Raw genomic sequence first — 27729 nt, 5'->3', positions numbered from 1 at the left:
AAGTGGTAGTTGTAATAGTACAGCTCAGCACACGCTCATGGAGTGTGCTTGTTCGAAACTGCCTCATATTGATAATGTACACGGTATGATTAATACAACTGTTGTGTCCCCCTGCAGGACGTGTTGGACGAGTGGTTGGTCTGCCAGAGGTCGTGGCTCTACCTCGAGCCCATCTTCAGCTCGGACGACATCAACCGGCAGCTCCCGGTGGAGGGCAAGCGCTACCAGACCATGGACCGGATGTGGCGCCGCATCATGAAGAATGCCAAGGACAACCCACAGGTGAGTCTTCTCCGAGTGCTTCCAGACTTGGTCTGGAAGGCATTTTTCTTCTATTCTATGAATACATAAAAGGACAGATCTACGATTGCAAAATTATACTGTATGTCTGTCTCTTTGGACTTTGCAGAAGTCAAGAAAAATAAAACGCTGAGAGTCAGACATCTTCACCCTGCTGCTGCTATAATTGGAGTATGATTTCTGAGATGCTTGTTGTGTAGTCCAGAGTCTTTAAGAGTATTCAAACAGACTTGATCTGAGGATAAAAAATTAAACGACATTTTGCTGTGCGATGTTCAGGAAAGTGGCTTTTTTCCAACATGATATACTTTAAGACCAGTGTTTAGATAAGAGTCTGAATGCCCTCATTACATTCCCATCTGTTTTTGTTTCTCTTTGTTAAGACTGAGTGTTGTTAGCACTCTAGAATGCTTTATGTGTGCAACTTGGTCATTGTATGGTTTCTTGTATACCTATCATTTTGACAATTCCATGGAATCAAGATCATTTAAAGGTGCATGGTCCCGGTGTTTTAGTCAAATGCGTACGCGGGCGCATGGCGCAAGTTTCCTATAGAGACCTATGCTATCGACTCCTCTTTGACGCTTACGCTGTGGCCCGCTTCCCCGAGTCCGAAGAAATCCGATCCACTGTAGTCAGTGGTCGGATCACAGTTCGGCTCATGATTCGGCTGAGGGGGATGACAGCTTTAGCAAACTTCTTTTGTGATGTCATAATAAGAAGCACATATGCACGCACCCTAGCATTACTACAGACTGCGTGATGCGCAGAGAAGACAACGAAGGCAATGTTACTTAGCAACATCTACGCGCTTTACTCTTGATGACAGCTCAACTTCGGCGATCTTCGTATCAATGCTAACGGTAATCGGCAGTATCATCAACAGCGCCCTCTACACTACTGGGACTATGCACCCTTAAATCTTTTAAATCTATGGGGTGATATACTGATTGAGCTGAATGTGATTTGTCTGAAATGCAACAGAGGCGCAAGTGAGAACCAGATAAATAAAGTATTTACTGGTACACTAGATGACTAGATATTAGTGAAAGATAACTAGTGCATGAATTGAATAAGGATTACTGATTAGCCATAGGTATGCACAGTGCACTGTAATATGTGTATAATGGATGAATGATTCTTAATTATACCAGGTGATCTCGCTGTGCCCTGACGCCCGACTCCTGGACAACCTCAAGGAGTGCAACAAGCTCTTGGACCAGGTCCAGAAGGGTCTCAGCGAGTACCTGGAGACCAAGCGGGCCTCCTTCCCGAGGTTCTACTTCCTGTCCGACGATGAGCTCCTCGAGATCCTGTCGCAGACCAAGGACCCGACGGCGGTGCAGCCGCATCTGAGGAAGTGTTTCGAGAACATTGCCAGGGTGAGTAGCTTCCCCCCTCTGGCTGTTGAACCCCTGTATGGCTCAGAACCAAATTCCATGAAGGAGTCAATAATCATATCAGGGCAATTACCCCCCGACGGCAGTTACCTCCTGGCTGAATACTGGTTGGTGATTTGGTTAGAGTAAAGATTAGGGTTAGGATTAGGTTTGTGGTTAGAGTTTTGGTTAGGGTTAGGCTAAGGTTCAGGTTCAGGATTGAGATTAGGTTTAGGGTCGAGGGAAGGGTCTGGGGTAATTGCCCCAGAACCATTCACTCAGTGCCTTTAATATGGCAGGAGCCATCTTTGTTCATGTGTTTTCAGAGTTAGCATGTTTGTATAGATATGTGGAAATGAACCGATAAGCAGTTTCACAGAAAACTTGTATCTGAGTGACAGATTACCCTTTTAGATCCCCTCTACCTCATTTCTTAGCAAGTTTTGAACAGGAATCTCATCTGTTTCTCTTACTCTTTCCTTGTCACTTTGCTTGATCGAAATTCTTATCGAAGGGAAGGTGCGTTCAAACATGAGTGTTTTCAGCAAATTTTAGCCGAAAGCAACATGTTCACATCTAAGGAAGACAACTAATACTATCAATGGTGACAACTTTACCAATGCCACAGGGAGAAGATGAAACAAAATAAATGAAGGCAACCTATGGCTTAAGACAGCTGTGCACTGCATTCTGCTGTAAGAGTTGTAGGAGAGATTTCACCTGTGTCTTGTGGCCATTCCTAAAGGCAGTAAGGACATTGAGTCTTAACTCAAGCTGTAGCCCTTCTTATAACCAACCTTTCACAATTTTGGTCAAGCTTTCATCCACTCCTCTGGACTTCTTCAAGCCAAGCCTTTTTTCACTTCTCACAAACTTCTTTTGACTGAGAACATTTTCTTTATTGTAGCTTGCAATTACTGTACTGTACATTACTGTGTAACCTCAGCTTTTCTCATATGATAATTGTACAAAAGAGAATTGTATTACCCACAATCACATGATTGTTTGTATTTTGATTCAAATTCATTTTGATAATGATTATACAGAAACCAAAAGATAAGAATCATGTCAAATCATCTCAATTTTTGCAGCTCAAATTCGAGGATGATCTAGAGATCACCCAGATGTTCTCCAGCGACGGTGAGATGGTGCCCTTCGCCCAGACCCTCTACCCCAAGGGTAACGTGGAGGACTGGCTCCTGGAGGTGGAGAGGGTGATGAGGGAAAGTCTTCGCAAGATCCTGGGTGACTCCCTGACTGATTACCCCAAGGTGAGGTTTTCTTCTTCTTCTTGTGTATGAGGCAGTGGCAGCTGAACAATGTCTCTCAGGTGTTCTAGCCAAGATAGAGTCTTAGGGGTAGGGTGTGTGAGATCCATTTTGTCAGGTGGTCGGAGATCAGGGCACCAAAGATCCTAGGATCTTTGAGGGCAATCACTCAAGATGAGTTGAGCAATCTGTTCTGGTGCACCACACTGGCAGGCTGCTGATAGGTGTAACCCCCACCAATGCATGTCTATGTTGAATTGACCGACTGTGAGGATTCGATTCAATGACTCACCTGCTCACCTTTATTCTTTAATAAAGCACTTAAAAACTTCTATATTTGGCACTTTATGAATGTAATTTATCATTGTCATTATTTGTTTTAAAAATAGATTCATTTGTGAGTCTTGTGTTAACCTTGAAACTGTTGTCACATGATCATTGGCAGACCAAGCGAACAGAGTGGGTGCTGAATTGGCCCGGTCAGGTGGTCATCGCAGGCTGCCAGACATTCTGGACGACCATGGTGGAGGAGGCCCTCGCCAACAAGTCCCTGCCAGATCTCTCAGAGACACTCAAGCAGCAGGTGAGCCACGAATGATGCTTTTCACTCGGGGGGGGGGGGGGGGGGGGGGGGGGGGGGGGGGTACGGGTACGGGTACACGGCAGTGATGTGGCTCTGCTCAGTCGGTAGCATGTCTGCCTTCTAATCTAATGGCCAGGGTTCAGGGTTCCAGAGTCCTATAGCTATGCAATGCTGTGTGAGAGGCCAAACACTCGGATAGGACAGTAAATGGAGATGTGTGTGAAGGAAATCATGACACATGGACTAAGAGATCCCACTTCATTCATTCATTCATCACAAAGAGCAGGATGCTTACCTGGTGAAGTAGTCCACCATTGTGCCATATACTTGAATGTATGACTGAATTCTGGAGTTAGGGTTATAAGGAGTGGGGGGTCAGCTTCTCACTGAATGGGGCTTGTGGCATATAAAGTCTGAAGGTGGCTTCTTGAATGGTGAACTATAGATTAAAATATTATGGTGTGGCTCACAGCCATTGAGAATATCAAATCAGGAACTTGCGTACATAAATGTTTACCAACTGCGATTTCAGTTGCATTGTTGTGTACACCAAAGCCTTAAAATAGTCTCTGTTCTTGCCTGTCTGTGTGTCTGTGTGTGTGTATGTTTGACTTTGATATCACTTATGGCCATGTTTTAGTTATTTCAGTCTTTGGCGTTGCTGTTGTTTCCTTAGACCTGTGTATCAATAACAACAACTAAGGAAATATACTTATTTCCATGTAGAATATCCCAACTGGTAGTATGTGTGAGGATCGATGAATCTGAGCATGACCGCAGCCATGTGACGTGACCTCATTGGTAATTGCCAGTCACCGTCTCTCTCTCTCTCTCTCTCTCTCTCTCACAGATCGCAGACTTGGTGGCGCTGGTCCGAGGTCGCCTCGCCAAGATCCAGCGGGCGGTTCTATCGGCCCTCATCGTCATCGAGGTCCACGCCAGGGACGTGGTCGCCAAGATGTGCGAGGAGAACGTGCAGAACAGCAACGACTTTGAGTGGATCAGCCAGCTCAGGTCAGTTAATGCTGATCAGACATATACCACTAACGTGCCCCATTGATTCAATTTGATTTGAATTGATTTGTTGTACAGTGTGTACATGGCCACCGCCAAAGGAATGATGAATGTTCATAAGCAAGCAAACCATGGGGCGGATTAGGCTATTAGGAAAAAGTGCCTTGCCTGGGTTCACAACTGCTGCAGCTAGGGGACTTGAACCAGAGACCTTGTGATTGATAGTGTGTGGTCTCATCCACTGTACCACAACAGCTCCTGTTTATAGTCTTATGTTGCCTATCTTTTTTTTTTCTATCAACTGTTATATGTTACTTTATTAAAGAGTAGATTGCTATATGGTAGATACCGAGAAGTTGTGACCCTGAGAACCTAGATTGGAACAGATTTAGAAATAAAACAACAAAACAGGAGTCATTATCACTATTTTCTTTGCAGGGTTCATATTAGGCAAATCAAAGTTAATAATCAAGTTTTAAAAACCTCTGACAAGGTCTCAATTGCTCTAAACACACTGAGGCAATTGAATTGTCTCCTAATCTGCTGTCATTCATCATCCTAATGATAGCTTCATCAAATTTTAAGTGATGGATGAGTTCAGGAGATGCTAAAGTTTTAGACCATGTAATTTAATCAACACCATCAGGTATTACTGGGTGGACAATGGCCTCTACGTGCGTGCAGTGAACGCAGAGTTCTCGTATGGCTACGAATACCTTGGTAACAGTGGGCGTCTGGTCATCACCCCACTCACTGACCGTTGCTACCTGACGCTTACTGGCGCCCTCCATCTGAAGTTTGGCGGTGCACCTGCTGGTCCCGCTGGTACCGGCAAGACAGAAACCACCAAGGTAAGAGATGGATACCCCTTAATGAGCTCTGAGGACTCGAGATTACGCACTTGATCCCACTTTTACCCTCCCTATCATTACAGTCCTCCTGTATTTCCTTCCTGAAAAGAAATCATAGTTAAAGCAATTGTATTGATGAAAGTGATGATGATGGTGATGAGGATATTGATGATGGGAATGATGATAGTGACTAGAGTGATCATTAGTTAACTCGGTAAAGACGAGTCCCGAGTGTACTGGGGCAGGTATCTGTGGGAAATGCATGTTGTAGTAAAATCAGCCCATCCTAAACAGGTTGATATGATGGTGATGATGTTGCCTGGTGCATAGATAAAAATGATGATGATCAGGATGATAGGTATTGTGATACAACTTGCAAGGATGATGATGATTATGGTGACGTTACTGGAGTTGTGGAATGGATTTCTCAGAGAAGCTAGTAGATGCATGTTTAAGATTTAGTGAATGAATGTGTATGTGTGTAAACAGAACTGTAAACCCATATCCCTCGTCCACTCTCCCCTCAACCTCTGACCCGTCCAGGATCTTGGCAAAGCACTGGCCATCCAGACAGTGGTCTTTAACTGCTCGGACCAGCTGGACTTCATGGCCATGGGCAAGTTCTTGAAAGGGCTGGCCAGCTCCGGGGCCTGGGCCTGTTTTGACGAGTTCAACCGCATTGACATCGAGGTGCTCTCCGTGGTCGCCCAGCAGATCACCACCATCCAGAAAGCTCAACAGCAGAGGGTGAGAATAAAGCCATTTCCTGCTTGTGATATCATACATGTATTGAGAACTGAAGACACATATATAATAAATGAATGAGTCTGTATGGGCAAATGCAATGATACTGATGTATATCTTCCCACCTTAATTTCAAGTGCATTGCCATATCCACTCTTTGTCCCAACCTCAGGTTGACCGTTTCATGTTTGAAGGGGTGGAGATAGCTCTCAAGGCAGCGTGTGCCGTGTTCATCACCATGAATCCTGGTTACGCTGGGAGAACAGAGCTGCCTGACAACCTCAAGGTATGTGTATTCTGATTTAAAATATGATGGTTCATGACATTCTGTGTTTTAGTACTGTTGTTTCCACAGTAAGCTGTGCAAATGCATAGAAACATTAATACTCTAGTATTAGTCTTAGTGTCATGTAGATTTGTTAGCTGACCCTCCAACATTTATGGCTTAAAGAAGACATCGGCAAAGTTTAAGGGTGTGTGACATAGTTAGAAAATAGAAACAGGCAAAGATTGGCTTTAGAAGACTGAACGCCAGACTCCCAAGTCACTTCTCTTATCAAGGCTTCACATGTAATTCTGCAAATATGATTAGACTCATAAGTGTTTTTCTTGCCTTGTTTATTAATTTTGATAACTTAACAAATGTTTTCAAAATGTTCTATTACTGCCAATCCTCTAAGAATTTGCTGAATGAATAATGCTGCATACACATAATGATTGCAGGCCTTGTTCCGCCCCGTTGCCATGATGGTTCCCGACTACGCCATGATCGCCGAGATTTCGCTCTACTCATTCGGCTTCAACGAGGCCAAAGTTCTCTCCAAGAAGATCACCAGTACCTTCAAGCTCTCCTCGGAACAGCTCAGCTCACAGGTACATAGGAAGTGTGATGAATGTTAGCCTTGCCTCGAGTTTCTTGTATCTTGCAGGAATGGGGGGAATCAATCATACACAGCTGTCCAAAGGGTGGCATTATGTGACAGGATTCACGCTCGAATGTTGCACATGTATTTTGCGTGAAGTTGAATCATTTTGGATCTCATCTACAAAATCATCATAGAAACTTGAATGAAGCTGCATCTGATAATGTTTTACCCCTACTCATACTCATTGATTTTCAGAGTCAAGAAGTCTCACATCGCTGTCAGCATGTGATTGTGGATCTGTACTTCTCTATTTTATACCTCCATTGCTCTTGCTTTACATCCTGATCCACATTTTTTCTGTTTCTTTTATCCTTGTGTCATGCAGAACATTTTATTCAATGAAGCAAAGTCGCTCATTGTTGCACTTAAAGTAATTTTCACATCTTCCTTTCTCCTCCATTCTTTAATAATTTTCTAAATTACTTGTGGTCTTGTGCACAATGTTTTGAATGACTGTTGACTTCTAGAGAATGGATACAAGAATTATGACAAAGTTTGTCAAGATTGCTTATAAGAATTCAAAGCTCCATCAGGAGCCAAAAAATTATGTTCATTAATTACTCACTTTGTACATGTGAAATTGGTGTTTACCTCCACAATTTTCAGCTGTCAGTGCTACAGCCTTCATCAGCGGAATGACCTGTCTTCGCCTTGCCAAATGAGCTTCTACTCTAATCACTTTGTACATGTCTATGTCTCTTATACAAGGACCACTACGACTTTGGAATGCGTGCTGTCAAGACTGTCATCTCGGCCGCAGGAAATTTGAAGAGGGAGCACCCAGAGATGAATGAGGTGGGCATTAAAACTTATGGAGCAATTTGCCAGTAGTGGTAGATTGTAGTGGTAGTGGTATTTGCCAGTAGTGGTAGTGGTATTTGCTCAATAATCAATAGAATCAACAATTTGCATGGTATGCTAATTTCAAATCATACATTTCTGAGGTAGGACAAATGAGGGAAATATGCTTCACATTGTTTTGTTTTTTTCCCACCTGTTTTGCCTCCGTTGTCAATGCTAAAGCACTAAGAGACGAGAAGGTAAGTTGTGCAATGACAGCCACTAATCTCTCCATCCTGTTTTGTTTCTATCCTGAAGCAAAGCTCTTTAACAGTATCAATTCATTGGACCTGATCATTTTGAGGCCATAGACGTTCAAAGTATGAGTGTCATTAAAATATGTGAACAGACAAAAGCCATGTGTGGACTGTATATCTCAAGAGGGGATTATTGACCAATCTTTCAGAAGAACACCACACGCAATGATTGGCAACTAAAAGGTTATGGACATGATGTGTATAGAATAAGCCTGCTCAGAATGCAATGTCAAACTTTAACTGTACTCACTATGAGAAAGAAGAAGTGAGAAAAGAAAAAGAAGGGAGGATTTAAACCTGGCTGGAACCCTCATGATCAGGGAGAAAAAAGCAAACAAACGGTTGTAATTGTAGTATACCAGGTTGCAATTAATACTTGTTGCCCTCTTTTCCCCTTACCTGTGCTCCATAGGATCTCATTGTGCTGCGAGCCATCCGTGACGTGAATGTCCCCAAGTTTCTGCAGGATGACCTCAAGCTCTTCAACGGAATCGTGTCTGATCTCTTCCCGAAAATCAAGTAAGTTGAGGAGCTAACAGTTTCACACTTCCATTTAGAGTTGTGCAAATATTTTTCTGCAGAAGAGTCTGGATTTTGCCTGGTGATTTTTGAGCGGCATATCATTTGATAAACAAGAAGCGACATTGAAGTCACACAGATGATATGCAATTAACAGTCAGTCTAAGGTTTTAAAAGAGAAGGTACCATTTCCAAAGTGTATATAATAGGAATTCAAAAAATAACCACATGTGACAGCCATGGGACAAAAAAGATTAATATGGTAATCTAAAATCTCTCAAAATCATGTTCAATAATCCAGAAATGTCTCAAAATGCCTTTGAGTTTTGTCAGCTGATCAAGAATAATTCTACTCCAAATAAACCTATTTTGATGTAAAATTTTTCTATGATTTTGTTTGCATATCTGTAAATTGTGCGAAATCACAAATGACTGTATGCAAAAAAAAAAAAGATAAAAAAAGCGTGTAACAGTGCAATATGTCTGAGAGATGTGTGAAGATGTACAAATTGCATTCCAGAGATGTACACATTGCATTCTATGTTTTGTACCAACTTCCAGAGAGGAACCAATTGACTATGGCGAGCTCGACGCCTCGATCCGCAAACACTGCGGCAAGCTTAGTCTTAAGGACGTCGACAGCTTCATCGGCAAGTGCATCCAGTTGTACGAGACCACGGTGGTGCGCCACGGTCTCATGTTAGTGGGGCCGGCCGGCTCCGGCAAAACAATGGTAGGTAGTGCTCTTTCATCAATGCCGTCCTCCTACACATGTAAATGTTCAAACTACCGTGTGATGGAAATCCCAAATAGAGACTGGGTATTTCGGCCCAAAGCAATTCTTGAGTCTAAGATGTGTGTATGTGAGACTGTGAAGTTTGCGTGGTAAAACAAAATTCTTAGTGTCAGCTCTCTTTCACTGCCTTGCATGATTGTGACAATCAAAATATGCAATTTTTATCAAGCCAAACATCTTTAAATTTTTTATGGAAAGAGAGTAATTGACATGTCTGTTTTACTGCACATTGTACATTTTATATGTTGATGTATTAATATGACTATGTAAATTAAAGATGTAGGGTGACTGATTATGCAATGTAGATATCATGCTTACTGCACCGTCTGAAAATGAGAAACATTTTCCGCAAGACACTCAGAAGAGATTATCATTTGTCCTTCGGAGTATTACTTGTAGTGATCAGTGACATCAGTGAAGGCATCACTAGCTACAAAGAGCAGATAAACTTCCTGTTATATTTAATAATGAGGATGCTTCATCTAATTCTTCTTACAGACTTATTTCTCTGTCATTGTAGAGTTACTTTTAGTCATCGGTAAGATAAGAATTGATAGATCAAAGTTAGATCAAAGCTTGCGTGACCAGTTGCATTCACCCACTCTCTATCTCTATCGCCAGTGCTACGAGGTACTAAAGCGTGCCCTGACAGCCCTACGTGGGAAGGATGCAGTGGGCGGAGGCACCTACGAGTCTGTGCACACCTACATCGTCAACCCCAAGTCTATCACCATGGGTCAGCTGTACGGAGAGTTTGATCTTCTCACCCATGAATGGTAAGAGAGAAAATACTTTGTGTGTCTCTCTTGGAGATGTCATTATGAATGATGCGCTCTGTCAAAGAGTGCATTGTATAGAGGAAAAGGTGAATCTCTCCATCATTAGTGGTGGCAGCTAACTTTGAGGCATTAGGGTAAGAGAACACAGCTTTAATCAGCTTGGTGTTCTTCGTTGTGCCAAAATACAAAGTAAATATTTTTCATATCGTGAAGAAATTTATGGTGCATAAAGATGAGATTGCTTATGTTAGGAGGAGAAAGCTTATGTTGGTTGATCAGCATGTGCGTGCCTGTAAAATGGCTGCGACCGGCTGGAATGCTCGCCAGGGAGTGGAGAGTGAGCATTGTCAGTGCTGGTTGGAAATTAATTATTGTATCCAGTGAACGGGGTAATAATAGTCTGTAAAGCGCACTGAGATACTTAACAAGTGTGAAATGCGCTATATAAAAACCAGCTGTTATTATTATGATGATGCGTGTTGTCCTTGCCTTCAATTGAGGAAAAAATATTAGTAGAGTTTTTCTAAGTTCTCTGTAACCACTGAAAAGTAAATTTCCAATCATGGACGATACCTGATACATGTTCAACTTAAATACAGTTCAAGTCAGATCATTTGAATTTAGTTCATTTCAGTTCATTTAATTTCTGTTCAGTACTCTTGTACCCTTTATCAATTCAGTTCAGTTTGCTTCAGTTCAGTTTGCTTCAGTTCAGTTCGTTTCAGCTCTGTCAGTTAGATTTAATTCTGTTCTGTTTCACCTGATAACGACCAAAATATCTTTTTGCCAATCAGGACTGATGGGATCCTGTCCTCCTTGATCCGTGTTGGATCATCGTCGCTGGACTCAGACGCCCGCTGGTACATCTTTGACGGCCCTGTGGATGCCGTTTGGATCGAGAACATGAATACAGTGCTGGATGACAACAAGAAGCTCTGTCTGAGTAGTGGTGAAATCATCAAACTCACAGAGGTAAGAAGTCTTTGCCCACCATCCATTTACCTCATCAAATACAGAGCCTGAGCTTTCTTGAGTTGGATCACGCAATAAAATTAATTACAAGGAAAAATCCAATCTCTCTGATAGCAGCATGCATTTAGCCCATTGAGGACGAGTCCCAAGTATGCTCGGGCAAGGATCAATGGGAAATGCATGTTGCAGCAAAATCATTCTGTCCTCAACGGGTTAATGCACATTGCAGCAGTGTTAATGTTTTCAAAACTTGACACCGCTTGGAGGCCCTTGTTTCATTTCATTGTTGTAGCCCCAAACACCTCACCTTTGTGACTACGAAAGAAAAAATTTGGGAAAGGTATAGTGGGGGTGTGCGTGCAAAGTATTGGGCTTCTAGTTGTAGGTTTATTCACAGTCTCACATCACATTCATAACAAAAATCAGGTGTATTCTTGGACTGCTGGGAAGCAAGAACAGAGAAAGCTTTACGGAATCCAACATTACCTACAAATAGAGAAAAGGAACATAAAAGGTTTCAAAGTGTAAATGCATGAAACTAACCTGCCTTCCATCTTTTACCTGTTGGTGTCCATAGTTCCAGCGGATGATATTTGAGGTGGCCGACCTGGCTGTGGCCTCGCCTGCCACCGTCAGCCGCTGCGGCATGGTGTACCTGGAGCCCAGTATCCTGGGTCTCACGCCCTTCGTGGAATGCTGGCTGAAGAAGCTACCGGATGCCATCTACCCCTACCGGGAGAAGCTACAGGGGCTCTTTGATGCTTTCCTGGAGGTGAGGTTGTCATAAAGATCCTCGGCTGCTGCATGTAAACTCTTTGTTTGGTAGTAGTTGTTGCTGTTAAAAGTTTGATTCTAAAGTACCGAAATGATGATGTAACAGTCTTTTGTTCTTGTTTGCATTGGAACCAAGTGGGCGCATAAACACTCGGCCAGGTGACTTTGTTTAGAACCAGTTTCCACGGCAATAAATGGCTGTGATGTCACACTTTAGTACTCTCTATGATGATTTCCACTATCATGGGTGTATGCCTATGTTTCACATCTGGCCTCATTTCATTCTTGATTTGATATCCATAAAAGGGTTTCATGTATTATGCATACTAGTATACAATTGTATGTTCATTGATTACATGCCTGCCAAAGTCATATAGAACTGGGCATATGCCCCAAGAAAACATGCAATGGGAATTCTGTACCATACCAATGATATCTGTGTTTCATCTGTTCCTCAGCATTTTCCCTCCCCCTTCCTGGTACTTTTCCTCTTTCTTTGTACGTGATATCTCATTTGATAACTCAGCAAGTTTCAGTGCATACGACAGTGACAATACCTAACAGTGACAAAGGGGAGATGCCAAATGTTATGCTTTTGTAGTAGTTTGGTACAGTTTGTTTGCCAGAAACACTGCAGGTTTCATGGAAAATACTGCTTTTCCCAAATTGTATCACTATGAATGTCTATTGCATGAAAAGTAGGAATACTGTTTTTTTTTCCACCAAAGTTATGTCTTTTTATTCCTCAGAATATGTCAATGCTGTTTAAAAGGTTGGCATTCCCTGACTAAAGAGTAGTTAGGAATCACTGCATGTATTGCCTTCATGTTGAAAGTATGTGGAGATGAAGAATTTACAGATATCGATATTTTCATAAGATTGTTGCACGCTTTTTGTTCACAGGAGTCGATCGAGTTTGTGCGGGAGAACTGCAAAGAGATTGTGGCCTCAATGGACAGCAACCTGACACTGAGCTTGCTCAGACTCCTAGACTGTTTCTTTACCCCTTTCATCCCCAGAGAGGTGAGTGAATGGTTCACGGAAGTTCTCCCCCCCCCCCCACCCCCTCCCCACCCCACCATCCGTGTGCAGCTGCTATGAAAAGTCAGCTTTTTCTCACATGCTTTTAAGGTTTCCATCAATCCCCCTGTGAATATCTTCCTTTGTTTTATTACCTCCATACCACAAAATACACAAATTCACTGTGAAACAAGAAATAGACATCTGACCAGCAAAGGCATGTTACAGTCTCACCATTTATGGACTACATTGTATATTGTTGCATGAGAGTATTTAATTGTTGTGATAAGACATTCTAGCAATTCATTCTGGTTCTAGGCACAAAACTTTTATATGACCAAAGTCTTAGACTGTCAGCTGTCTTAATCATACGCAGTATATACATTCAAGGAAAGGATTGGATTCTACTCTCGTATATATACAGCTTCAATAGCAAAGTACTCAGGTATTGTGAGTGTGAAACCATTCACTTTGGTAGGCTTCATATGCAGGGTAAAGTTTATTTTTAGGGTATTAAACACCAGTCTTGAGTTACAATTCTCATTACAATTATCACAAAACATCTTAAAGCAATCATGAATTATACATTGCTGCTGCATTTCACAAAAAAAGGAGTCTTTTGACACTACATGCAAATTTCTCTCTAAATGCGTGAAATGTGCAACTTACCCCCCCCCCCCTTCTCACCCCAATATGGTACGTCTTTCAGCTTGCATAAAGTCAGTTTCGTAAAACAAATCTTTGATTATTGCTTATAAACAGGCATGAAAAATTAAGTGTTGCTGCATGCATTTTTCTTGATAAGATTATGCATTGGTTTACAGAGATGTGAAATGTTACTGACAGGTTATGAAACAAACAAAAATGTATTCATGTAGTTCATGTTTACAAATATGATATGTGTGGTGTTTGAAAGCCTCCCATAATTGAACTAGATTTTTTTTTTTTCCAAGTATTTTCAAAGTCTAGGGTTGTATTTTTTTTCTTTGATTTGTATGAATGAAATTTATTGCTCTGCATGTATTTATGCGTGAAGCCCATTGTGGTTTTGTGAATACCTTACACAAATGTTTAGCATGGAAGCATGCTTTTGCTTTTGTTATTTTTGCCTCACTCTGATTTGATCATTGTCATTATATCAACCGTTATACAGGATGGCGATAGTGTAAGTCATAAAGCACATTGTGATTATGTATCGTTGTGTGGAAAACTGATATATTCTCAATAATACATTGTATAACAAAAAGTGCATGATGTATACAATATGTGTGTGAGTGAAATGTTAACTTTGACCCTTTATTTAACTCTGTGTTTAATAATGCAGCTTAGAATTTCGTTGAAATCAAAGTCAACCCCATTCAAATGTTCATTATGCTAATTTTACCTGTGAAGTGGGCCATTGACTCTACTCATTGAATATTCGGTGTTACCAGAAACTGCCTGTTTATACATTTCCAAATCTGTAGCAAATTATTCACCTATTGTGGGAATGGCTCTATTCTGTGGTAGGCTTCATGATCGAAACAAAAACATAACAAAATTAAACACTAACATTTCTTAGAACTATTGCTTCTTCCGGTTTCTATTTCAGAAAGATCTAAAACAATAATTCTATGCTATGTAATAATGTGCAAATGTTGTTGTAAAATAGCGTGTGTCAAATATCCACAATGCATTAATTCCTCACACAATGGTTGTAGTGCCCGCATGTTAACTCACTAATTAGATTTTGAATTTGCAAACTAACAGTAAATGTGAATCTATATTTTGTACTGCAAAGATTAAGGCTTCACATGTTTTCTGTTCCATTGCCACTTGCATTCCACAGCCACGAGTTTGTAATATACACTTTTCTTCAGAATAGTGATTTCCAGGATATCACCTCAATCACAGATATTACCGAATATTACAAATAAAGCACTGTGTACAGGATAGTCAACTGTAGTTAAAAACAGAAGAGGAAAAAGGTATGAATGTTGCACTGATAAGAGTCATGCAGCTTTTTGCTCAATGAATTCTCAAAGTTATGCATCACCGTTTTCTTATCTGTTTTAACAAAACCTTCTTTCTTTTTTTTGCCATTCAACCGTGAAATTATATAATGTATGGGTGTGTATGCACAACTTCACCATTGGACATTTATATGAGACAATTATCTGTTTTGACAAACACATGTCATACTTGTCAGTAGATTGGGTTGTTGCTTGACCAAAAGCTTTTAGCAAAGGCTCCCAGAATATATTTTCCTGATAGGAAGTTGTCTGTGTTATTGATGTTGTTCTCAATAAGCTCAAAGTTGTTGCACTCTCAAATTGAAGTAGTCTTAGATTCAGTCTCACGTGAAGTCATTTCCAGAAGGCAATAAAAGTGGCATCAGAATAGAAATCACCTTGCACATCACTCCTTCGACAAATTAAAGCTTGTAGAAATATCACATACTTTATGAGTCCACTCATGTTTTACAGGTTCTGGCGTTCCAAGAGTCCAAACGAAAATTCAACTGTTTAAGATGTAATAACTGATCTTTAAATCATTTTTGCAGACATTTAACTGCTGGTGTAGATAAATGACAGCTCAGCTGTATGTGTTAGACTTGGGGACGTATTGTTTATGTGCATAACTCTGCAAACCCTTGTGGTAGTCTGAAAGTCAGACTTTGCAGATGCTGAAAGAGCACTTGCCTGTTAATCGAACACTTGATAGCACTTTCCTTTCTTAATCTTGACACCAGATTTGCTCAGTACAGCCTCAGATGATAACTCGCCTGATGTTTAGAAATGAGTTATTCATTATTTTTTCTCTCTCCCTGTCTTAAAGGGACACAGTCCTCTCGAAATTTAAAAAAAATATGTTGTTGTTGGTACCTCCAATGAACTACTTTCATCAAAAACCAACTTTCAAATCACCAAATAAGCTCGTACATTTCGGTTAAAAAAGTGTGACTCTGCAAATGAGCAAGTCTTGGCGGAGAGTCATACGTCATCGATGCACAACTCTTTCCAGCGGTGTTCTGCTCGTCATCCCTAGTTATTTATAAATACATGTTTACTATTTATCTTTATATTAATTGTATATATAAAGGGGGTATCTCACTGAGCGGCGAACGTTTGCGAACGTAGCGAATTTGGGAATTCGCCAGGGTTCGTAAACGGTTGCAAAAGGTTCGTTAACATTCGCAAGAAAGTTCGCAAACGGTTTTTATTGTCGCAAACAGTTTTTCTTGTCGCAAAGAAATTTTGAACATGTTCAAAATTTCTTTGCGAACCTTTGCGAATTTGTATTTTCGCTAACAGTTGCAAACATTCGCAAACATTCGCAAAACATTCGTAAGAATTCGCAAACGGTCGTAATACGGTGTCGCTAACGTTTTTATAGGATTCGCCACTGCTAGCGAACAAGTAACCACATGGTTCCTATATAAAAGCTTCTGAAACAGACAAGGTTCCTCTCTAAGAAAGTTCTTGAAGCTCTTGACATCTCCATCATGATCGTAATTGCTTCAAAAGCTTTTCATACTGACTAAAGTCTGTCCTCTGCAACAAGCACTCTCTGACTCTCTTTCTTTTCTTCTTCCTTTCTTGTTTTTCTTTATTTTATTTCTCTTATGCTGCACAACTCTCTAAAAAAGAAAGAGTGAAAATGTTCACTTTTGAAGGAGTGAATTACAGAAAAGAGTGAGTTTTGAGTGAAATTGGAGTGAATTTTGAGTGAAAATATCTATTTTCACTCATTTTGGAGTGACCTCAGGGATCACTGGAAAATCTTGGAGTGATCCCTGAAGTCACTCCAAAATGAGTGAAAATGAACATTTTCAGTCCAAAATCACTCTAATTTCACTTGAAACTCACTCTTTTCTGTTATTCACTTCTTCAAGAGTGAACATTTTCACTCTTTCTTTTTTAGAGAGAATAGCTGTAGCAGCAGCCTGACAAAGCAGCTCTTCAAGGATAGCAACACCTTGAGCCTCTTCTTGGCAGAAATATATTTCCATATCCTGGAAATCCATCTTGAACGGTTGTCACAAGAGATCTGAATTCAGAGGAAGGTTTTATGTCGTTTTATGGGTCTTACTATACACAATCGCCTGGTTCTTTTCTAGGTCCAAGAACATTCGCAAAATTGTCGCAAAGGATTTGCAAACAGTTGCTAATATTTGCAAAACTGTCGCTAACATTTGCAAAATTGTCGCTAACGTTTGCAAAATTGTCGCTAACATTTGCTAACATTCGCTAATAGTCGCCACCTGTGTTCGCAAACACTTTCGCGAACATTCGCTAAAGGGTTGCTAATTGTCGCTAAACATCGCTAAAAGTCGCTAACTGTCGCTAATGGCAGAAGCGAACTTTGATTTTTCGCAAACATTCGTCAGAAAAGTTGGCGAATCTCAAATTCGCTACGTTCGCAAACGTTCGCCGCTCAGTGAGATACCAGCTTAAATAAGCTTGAAATATTTTGTTTGAAATAATAAAACCACATATTGTCACATTTTCTGAAAAAATCAGATATGATCATTTTGAACACTTAAATTGGTTTTCTGAGGCACGGCTGTCAACTTGAGAGTAGGGCATCAATGACGTTGCACCTTTTGGCAGGCTCTTACACGATCGCTTGCAGGAATTATTTTTTAAAAATCGCGTACGGAGACAATTTTTGATGTCCACGCGTATAAATTGGTGAAAGGTTATATTTTTTACTCTTCTTAATTATCAGTACAGTGAAAATCTCAGGACTGCTTCCCTTTAAATAAAGATGGCTAACTGTTGTGACCTCAGAATTAAAGTTAGATAAGAAAAAAATACTAGAGGGTTGTATGAATATATTTATAAGTTTTTATTCCTCGTTCAGGGAGTTCACCACATATTACATATAATGACTTCTACTATTATTTAAGTGACATTCTGTTGAATTTGGAGGATTTGCACAAAGGGAAGAGCTACCCACAATGCAGTTATCTCCATGGTAACTAACCCCGAGCATGACCTCCTGACCCCTCTCAGGGTGACAGCCCCATGCCGGAGGAGAAGCTGATGCGTATTGAAGAGCTCATCGAGCCCTGGTTCATCTTCTCCCTCGTCTGGACGGTGGGCGGCGGCATCGACATGGACGGGAGGCGGAAGTTCAGCGAGTTCTTGCGGGAGAAGATCAAGAAACAGGAGGTCAGTTTTCATGGAAACCTTCTATTTCAGAGCAGAGGTGTGAAATGATAAGCAGGTTTTATCATTTGTGAAGCTTGAAACCAAGCATGTGAAGCAATATGGTCATGTTATTTTGTCATTGTAGCCTTTTATTGTTTTGATAACAAATGAGACAAGATGTGGTATAGGTTTGCCACATATGAGAAGTAATGACAGTATGTATACATTGGTTGAATAATGTTGATAATGATATAGCAATTAAATAGTAATTAATATTCAAATTCATGAAATTCTTCCGTCAAATTTTTATTGCAACTGATTAACAGATTGCCCTACATTGACGTATATAGAAGCACTGAATTCATCTGTGTTTTTGTATGTATTTTGTATGCCCATGACTTCTTTTGTCATGGGTACTACTGAAAAACACTGTTCAATTCAATGCTTATTTACATTGATGTAGGGCAATTTGTTAATCAGTTGCAGTTATAGTAATAGTAATGATGATGGTGATGGTGATGGTGATGGTGATGATGATGATGGTGATGATCACATAGGTGATGACATCAGGTATCCATTCATACAATTTTGCCAACTTGGACATAGTGGATAAAACAAATCTGTTGACAATTGTGCAAGGGGGACTTAAAACCTGTGACCTCTGGACACAACCACTGTAACACAGTGCTCCCACAGTGCTCCTGCAGTGACTGGAGCCAATCATTGAAAGCCAATCCAGTCCAGTCCAGTCCAATCCAATCCAATCCAATCCAATCCCATCTAATCCAGTCCAATCCAATCCCAGTCCCAATCCAGTCCAATCCAATCCAGTCCAGTCCAGTCCAGTCCAATCCAAACCAATCCAATCCAATCCAGTCCAATCTAATCCAGTCCAATCCAGTCCAGTCCCAGTCCAATCCAATGTAATCCAATGCAATGCAATCCAATCCAATCTAGTCCAGTCCAGTCCAATCCAATCCAGTCCAATCCAGTCCAATCCAATCCAATCCCAATGCAATCCAATGCAATCCAATGCAATTCAATGCAATCAATTCCAAACTAAACCAATCCCATCCCATCCCATCCCATCCCGTTCATGCCATCTCAATCCCAATCCCGCCCCATCCCGACCCCAATTTCAATCCCATCCCCATCCCAATCCCAATTCAAATCCTAATTCAAATCCAATTCCTTCTCCCTTCCACCTCAGATCCAGCTTCCTATGCCGGACAGCGGTCTGGTTTATGACTACAAGCTGGATGATGGTGGCATCAGCAAGAGACCATCGCGAGATGACGATGAGGATGAGGAAGGTGGTAAGAAAGAGGTAAGTTCACACTCGGACAGGCAGCGCAAATTTGAGATTAGTTTGGAAAACAAGTAGAAACAGTCCCAGATTTGTTGGATTCCAAACATCATGTGTGCTAATGTCACTTACTAGTCATAGATTCAGTGTAAAACTATTCTCCTGACATATGTGTCTGTCAATTCTTAGAACTGCTAAGTAACACTTCAAGTCCTTTTTCCTTCATTAATACCATTAACATACCGTCATTCTCATTTCACATTTTGAATCGAAGTGAGGCATACACATGTATCTTGTGTTTTAAAACTCCTTGTCAATGTTTACAGTCCTGCCCGTCAAAGTATGCCATTATTTATTAGCAGTAAATTCATTACAAAGTTTGCAGTGTGGCTTATCATATCTGAATATAAAGCTCTCAATACCTAATAACTGACCTAATGTGATTGCTCATTGTCTGTTGTGCAGCTGCATCCGATATGCTGTGCACAAAACATTTCAATTCAAAAGATTTTACCCTACTTTGATACTTCCTGTAAGGGAAAACTTTCACCATAATCTCATGATGTTAAGGAGGTGCTATGACCCCTACAACCCTACGGCAGGACCCTGTTGGGTAGAAAAATGAAACAATCTTTAATTGGAGCATTTTTCATCAGATCCAAACTGCAGAGCCATGTTTTGTTTTGTTTTTTTTTGTGCTAGGACTTCAGTTGGACCGATTCTCCCCCCCCCCCCCAAAAAAAAAAAAAACCAAAACAAAAGCAAAACTAGTAACAGATTCTAAAGCAAAGAGGGAAAAATGATGTGTCAGTGTGTCACTATAGCTGTATGAATTTTTAAGATGTATTGAAAAGAGTATATTAGAAAACAGTTAATTCACTTGGTAGATACTTCGTGTAATTTGTGGACCTACATTTTATAACATGCGTCTCATTTGTGTGCAACCTTGAACAAACTTATAAATTCCTTTATGAATATGATAATCGGGGGGGGGGGGGGGCATTTCATGAAGCGTTTTGGTCAAATATTTTTCTGAAAAACTAACAAGCTACTGAAATCCTTGCATCTGATCGGTTGAGAGCAAATTTGTCCGACAACTTTGTCGGACAAAATGCTTCATGACATGAATTTCCCTCAATTAACCAATCTCTGTTCATTTCACCTGCCTACAATCTTTTGCCTCTCATTCATTGTAAAGGGTCTCTCATTCTATATGTTTGACGAGAGTGAGTCCACTACGGAGCCGGTAACTAACTCATCTTGCTTTCTCCTGCTATCACGTCTCATGCTCTCTACTTGTTTTTCTCCTTGTCATGGATTGCACATCTTTTTCTATCTGTTTCTCACTCACACACATCTCGCAGGCAGCACCCGCGGCATCAGAGCACTGTTTAGAATTTGGAGAGGTTTGTGGGCAAACGTTCAAAACTGGGCCAATTATTCACTTTTTTGGGGGGTATATTGTTTACCTATTTCAGTTTAATGATGTATTGTATTCTTTACCTGATCAAGTTCCAAAACCAAAGATGAAAATTAGCTTTGTTACATTACTTGGCATGCTGTAAGTTTATGATTCCCATTAATTGTGCGCTTTTTGTTAGATGTGTTGATCTCAATCAAGGTGTTACAGTTTGCACTGCATGATTTTAGACATGAATAAGTATCATTGACCAATAAATCAAAAGGATGTCCCAAGTCAAATTCTATCTAGGCAAGTCCCTGTGTACGATTTACCATCAAGTATCATTCATTTGCATGGTATTGAATGTTCAAATCACAGACTCATTTGCTGAACATTTCCTTAGCTTCCTCTTACTCTTTCACTGTCCTCTGCTGTAAATCAACTGAGTCCCTCCATGGAAATAAAATCTGTTAACTTTTGATGTTGTATTCCAGAGTGGTCTATTCAACATAGCATTTTTTTTAAGTTTGTCTTTAAATGATGATTTGCAATGCTCTTTCCCTTAAATTTCAATTGCATTTGACATATCCCTTATTGACACTTTTATGATTATTTTGCATGATGCCTTATCCCATATTATATTGATTTGTGTTTACTTTTGAGTTTGTTTATATTTTGACATCTGTACAAGTGTAAGCATTAGATGTGTTTCTTGTGCTCCTCTTGAAACGTATTGTTATAAGGATTGCAAATATGGCGTTGATGATTCCAGCTTTTCAATGTAAGCAAGGAGTTTGAAAACTTTATGCAATATTCTGACACTGGGTGCTGAAATAGTGACTGGAAATATTGCAGTTTAGAATGATTATATCTCTCCTCATGCAATGGTATCCCTGATTTTGACTGAAGTTTGTGGCATGGCCTACATACATTGCAGATGACTGAGGGACATTGACTCACATAAGCCTTTTCACAGTTGCATGTGATAGGTGAAGCAAATAATTGATTCTTTACTCATATAAACATGGCTCCTTGCCCTGCCACCCTGGCAATTCACAGATCTGTTGGAGAGGGTGGATGGAAGGCGTGGCTGACGTGGAGATCACACCCGAGATGCGCTACTCCGACATCATCGTCCCGACCAGTGACACCATCAGGGGGGCGTACCTCCTGCACATGTTGCTGACCAATAAAAAACAGGTATGGGTGGCTTGCTAAGGAAGCTTAAAAAAAAACTTGGAACATGAGGACTTTTTTTTTTTAATGTGAGAAGATTGTATCGTAGGGAATGGGCTTGTGTTATAGGCACATTTTGTCCAGTGTTCCATGAGTCTGTAGTATTAAAGATGTCACAAACTTGATCAGACAATAAGGCATTGGACTTCCTTGAGCAATCAAGGTAGTTATATCAAGATGGAATGCCTGACTCTCTTGAATATGTAAGCAGAAAGAGGTCAGTGCAATATCAAAGAAATGTCATTCAGTGATACATGTATACCCTTCTATCTGCCTCTGTATCTTATCTTTACACGTAAATCAGTTTAAGGCAAAACAATCCATGTCAAGCCATACATCAGTATGACTAGACAGCAAATTATGCTTAGGATAAAAGTCTTTTTCACATGACGTCACAATGAAATTCTTTTGTCATCACCATGTCCTTATTGTCCCCCAAAATGGATACTGCCTGCACTCCGTCCAGGTCCTTTGTGTTGGTGACACCGGCACAGGCAAGACGATGACCATCTCAGACAAGCTGCTGAAGTACATGCCGCCCAAGTACGTCAGCAACTTCATCAGCTTCTCGGCCCGCACCAGTGCCAACCAGACCCAGGACCTCATCGACAGCAAGCTGGACAAGAGGTGAGATGTGCAATGAACTTTACCAGAATCTAGCGGACAATGAGTGACCTTTGAATTCCTCTTAGAATTGTTTGCTCTGTCCTATTTCATAAGAGGTTTCTCATTTATCTCACAAAAAAGTTGGAAACCTGAAACCCCATCTCAACAAAAACTGTACTGTCCCTTAAACTGTAATCTTCTAGAATGTGTTAACAGTTCAAAAAATCAGTGAAGAAAGTGAGTGATTAAAGGCTTTTGATTAATCTGCGACTGCTTCAATAGTACATGACCAAAATAGAGCTAGATTTTATGTTAGCAGGTAAATGGAGAGTGACACTGCTGTCATACTTCGGAGACTGATGACATGGTGCTGTGTGACACAACTGTAAAGCAAGATATTTTTTCGGCATAAAATTTTCGTGAATTAAATGCTTAGCCTTTTTCATGGCATGAAATTTTTGCGAATTGCCTCTGTCATTCATTGCAAATAGTGCAGACAAGAACTTTGCGTGCATTTTAATTTTGGCGAATCTTGCCCCTCGCGAAATTCGTGACATTAAAATTCACGCAAACATTCCTTGTTTTACAGTACACTGTAACTGACTGATTCTCTCCTTGGTGTTTTGTGGGTGCATGATAGGCGGAAGGGAGTGTTTGGTCCCCCACTTGGCAAGCACTTTGTCCTCTTCATTGACGATCTCAACATGCCGGCACTGGAGGTGTATGGAGCCCAGCCCCCCATTGAGCTCATCCGACAGTGGATGGACCACAAGGGCTGGTACGATAGGAAACAGATCGGTAAGCACAACTTGTTAGTCGACTATTTGGTTGTGATCAGTGTAAACCTGACGCGATCAGAGCAGCTCTTGGAAGTTTTGATAAAGGAAGGATTTCACCCCAAGGATAGGATCTCAAAATGGTAACTAGTAGTGGTGGTTAATGTGGTTGTTATTCAATATTTCTGTAATTCCAAGCACCACTTAGTGCTACTTATACATTTCTTAGAAAACAATGAAGTGAAGACTTTTTATCTCTTTTTTTATCTCTAAACAAAAGGTTATCTCCAGTCGTAGTTACCACGGTGACCATCCTGTTTGTGTTATGATAAAAACAAGTGATAAAATGACAACAAAAGCGGGTAACAACAAATGGGTTTGGACTTTCCTGGTCACTGTCCAGTCATGTTTTAATCTGCATTTGATCCATACATTTTGATCTACACATTATCAGTATATTTTGATTTGCATATGATCGATATGATTTGATCTACACATAATCTACATATCGTCGCTGGGGCGACAAGACCTTGTATCTACAAAATGTCAAATGTTCAGGAGAGCCAAAAAAAAATGGCGGCCAAAGCACTGTGGCGAATGGGATAGCCTTTCCTTTGACATGCCGTGGTGGCTTCATTTTTGGAGTAAGACAGTTGGGATTTGGACAGGACATCACTGAGAATTCATTCCATGCTAAAGGCATTTCTGTCTGTTATAGGGAAAGGGAAAAAAACATACTGTCTCTTTGATATTGCACAATACCAATGTTTCCTCTGGACTCTCTCTGACCAATCTACTGCAGGTGCCTTCCGTGAGCTGGTAGACATTGGGTTCGTGTGCGCCATGGGCCCTCCCGGCGGTGGACGCAACCCCGTCACGGCCCGCCTCATGCGCCACTTTAACTACGTCTCCTTCTTGGAGATGCAGCGGAGGAGCAAGTTCCGCATCTTCTCCACCATCTTGGAGAGCTGGATGAGTATGTGTCACACAGACCTTGACTCACATTTACCCCAAACATAGGTGTTGCAATAGTGAATGCAGAAATATCAGTAGAAAGCACTTTGGTGAAGTTTAATGAAGATGAGACAAACCATTCAAAAGTGATGAATTTTTGTAGTGTAGGTTACCGGGTATATCTATGACCTTGTCATGGCTGGATAGGATGATGTCATCAATTCTTGATGTCACAGTACTGAGTAGGGCAACAATGTAAAGAGAATTCAAAATATTTTGATTTTATTTAGCATAATGAAAGAGCATTTAACTAACCTCTTTCAAATGGCAGTGGAAATAATCTAATCTTGTTTTAAATTGTATGTCAGTAACAAGTCATAGGAGTGTGCAATTTTCATTAAAAACGATTTGAATTCTGGGTACCTGGTATTGTTGTACATGATCTCCTTATACCTTTCAGTCATGTATGAGAACATACACAGACAGTATTAGATTTTGTGAGATAAGCCAATCTAAGTGCATTTAATGACACTTCCTATTCTTTGTCGTATATTCATCATATTGAGTTAAATTTCCTTGTGTCCTTGCCACATGAGTAATAGCTAGTGTTCTTTGGTGTATGTCTTTACCCAGCTAAAAATCCTTCCATCTCCGAACACTGCCCCAAGCTGGTGAATGCATCCATCGATGTCTACGAGAACATCATCACCCAGCTCCTCCCTACCCCAGCCAAGAGTCACTACACATTCAACCTTAGAGATCTCTCCAAGGTCTTCCAAGGTGAGCCCATCTTCCATCACCATAGCAACAAAATATTTCAAATCATAACATAAAGTTTATGTCAGAAGTCATTTAATCACTTTATATTGATGAATACTCCATACGTCTTTTATTGTTTGTGAGGAAATATTTGGTAATGGGCAGGTTCACCGGTGAGTCAGTAACTAAGAAATATTCTTTTTATACCGGCATATGTACAGCTAACTGGATTTCAGAATATTAATATTCTGTGGCATCTTTCATGCCATCTCACGTGTCTGATGGTAGTGCTAATTTGTTTGTCAGATCTTTCTCTGTGAGCAAATAGAGAAGTGTCACTGAACATATGATAAAAGACATGATTTTCTTGCGTTGATTCCTTTTAAGTATTTCACATGTTGAGAGAAGTGTACAGCTAACTGGATTTCAGAATACTAATATTCTGTGGCATCTTTCATGCCATCTCACATGTCTGATGGTAGTGCTAATTTGTTTGTCAGATCTTTCTCTGTGAGCAAATAGAGAAGTGTCACTGAACATATGATAAAAGACATGATTTTCTTGCGTTGATTCCTTTTAAGTATTTCACATGTTGAGAGAAGCGTGTTGCATATGCTAGACCAATTTAACACTTCCTGCTGTAAACTGAGCCCAGCTGGCATAATTGCACCAAATTGGCTCTTTGGGCTTGAAAAGCACCCAGCAGTTTGGGTCTAGAAAAAACAAAACCTGTAGTTTGTTTGGAGATGATGTACAACAAAGAACCCTCTCCACCCCCACCGCCTCCCCCCCCCCCCCCCAAAAAAAGTCATGTCTGCAATTTTTGGGGAGCATCCTTGATAAAAGATGATGCCCTCTCGTTACCATGGCAATCTTGCATCTTCTCCCCTCCCTGCCTTGCTATAGGCATCCTGATGGCAGACTGCTCCAAGGTGGAGGACCTCAATCAGCTGCTGAGGCTGTGGCACCACGAGAACTGCCGCGTCTTCCAGGACCGCCTGGTCAACGCCCAGGACCGGGACTGGTTCGACAGCTACCTGGCCGAGAAGGTGGTCAAGGACTTCAAGTGTCAGATGGAGGAGGTCAATCCCAGGTCGCCCATCCTCTACGGCGACTTCATGATCGCCAACGTGGACAACAAGGTGTACGCCGAGATCGTCAACCAGAGCAAGGTGGGGTTGTCTAATTCAGTTTCATTGCAAATGGGAACGTTAGTGTAACATCTTCTTCACAAACAGCAGACAATACCTAGTAAATGCAATTTTATACCACTGCATCAAGTGTGAATTTGGTACCCAGGGTACTTTTTGAGAGTATGTTTTCACAACATTAGAACTGATATCATAAAAGGAAACTATAATTGTTACATCTTCAGTAGTGCCTCATCTAATCATATCCTGATTAGTGTCTAATGACACACAGAGTAAGGTGTTCAGGCAAGATCGATGTAAAAGAGTTTCGATTTCTAGGCAAGCATTACCTCTGACTTGGAAAGGAAAAAAAATCAAATTAAAAAAAAAATAGTTGTATATGCTTCATTTTCATCGCAGAGGGTAATTTTATGTAACAATATGGACAGGTCGTTCTAATGCTAAACACTTTTCACAGGTGAACTTTTACATAAATACAGAGGTATATGGCAAAGGAGATTGACTATATGCATGCATCAAAGTGGAAATTTTTGCAGTGTGGAAATTTTGGGGCATTTTGTGCAACCAGAAACTAGTCTGAAACTAGTCTGAAAATAAAGCATGTGAATGTTTTGGCTTGCCATATGTTCCATTGATTAATGTCTTAATTCTGTAGAATTAAAAACACACAAAACTCTTCTTTCCTTGCTGAGCGCGAAAAATTACTCATGCGAAAATATCCTCTTTTACAGTATTTCATTCATAGCACAAATCCTTTTCAGTAACAGGTGTGTTGTAGTTATGGGTATATATGGGTGAATCTCCTCGTAGCTGGGGGGGGGGGGGAAGAAGGAGAGATAGCAAGAACGTGAGTCAGTGTTGACTGTGTAGTTATCTTGGTGATCTTGATGGAATGATTGACAGATGGTGGAAGTGATGGAGGAATACTTGGAGGACTACAACCAGGTCAACACAGCCAGGATGAAACTGGTTCTCTTTGAGGACGCCACTAAGCACGTCTGCCGCATCTCCCGCATCATCCGCCAGCCGCTGGGCAACGCCCTGCTCCTGGGGGTCGGGGGCAGCGGTCGGCAGAGTTTGACCAGGCTGGCTGCTCACATGTAAGTTGGAATGTCATTATTAACAAGTTTACTGATTTGCCTCTGACTTCCTTATACACAGGGATATGAGATTACAGAGTTTAAACTGATTTCAGACTTTTTTACTCTGATCAAAACCAACCCACTTTTCAGACTTTCTACAGCTCAAATCCATTGGAATGTTTACAGTTTAGCACTAATTCAGACATTTTTCTGCAAGTACTCTCACACACCTATACATTGTAGCAAAGATTATTCCATATGCTTTATGAGGAATCTAGTATGTCTACATTTTCACTGACA

At 40.7% G+C, this 27729-nt stretch overlaps 1 protein-coding gene across 1 annotated transcript in view; it reads left to right on the top strand.

Moving 5' to 3' along the window:
• The window catches only part of LOC139743244 (dynein axonemal heavy chain 1-like), a 76902-nt gene that overhangs the window by 19128 nt on the left and 30045 nt on the right, over positions 1-27729 (top strand). Inside the window, exons 21-45 of the mRNA XM_071653740.1 lie at positions 118-282; positions 1455-1682; positions 2771-2950; positions 3393-3530; positions 4381-4544; positions 5191-5395; positions 5939-6142; positions 6312-6425; positions 6863-7012; positions 7774-7860; positions 8575-8681; positions 9243-9414; positions 10099-10253; positions 11051-11228; positions 11806-12000; positions 12906-13025; positions 18020-18178; positions 19368-19484; positions 21925-22065; positions 22568-22728; positions 23348-23505; positions 24286-24459; positions 25071-25217; positions 26103-26368; positions 27251-27447. Of these exons, the coding sequence (XP_071509841.1) occupies positions 118-282; positions 1455-1682; positions 2771-2950; positions 3393-3530; positions 4381-4544; positions 5191-5395; positions 5939-6142; positions 6312-6425; positions 6863-7012; positions 7774-7860; positions 8575-8681; positions 9243-9414; positions 10099-10253; positions 11051-11228; positions 11806-12000; positions 12906-13025; positions 18020-18178; positions 19368-19484; positions 21925-22065; positions 22568-22728; positions 23348-23505; positions 24286-24459; positions 25071-25217; positions 26103-26368; positions 27251-27447 (4082 nt within the window). The remainder of the gene's footprint in view (positions 1-117; positions 283-1454; positions 1683-2770; positions 2951-3392; positions 3531-4380; positions 4545-5190; positions 5396-5938; positions 6143-6311; positions 6426-6862; positions 7013-7773; positions 7861-8574; positions 8682-9242; positions 9415-10098; positions 10254-11050; positions 11229-11805; positions 12001-12905; positions 13026-18019; positions 18179-19367; positions 19485-21924; positions 22066-22567; positions 22729-23347; positions 23506-24285; positions 24460-25070; positions 25218-26102; positions 26369-27250; positions 27448-27729) is intronic.

This window comes from Diadema antillarum, unplaced genomic scaffold (genome assembly GCF_040938485.1).
Source record: "Diadema antillarum isolate AM-2024a unplaced genomic scaffold, OU_Dant_1.0 seq00001060_RagTag, whole genome shotgun sequence".
NCBI lineage: Eukaryota > Metazoa > Echinodermata > Echinoidea > Diadematoida > Diadematidae > Diadema > Diadema antillarum.
This window is presented reverse-complemented; position numbering and strand designations above follow the sequence as displayed.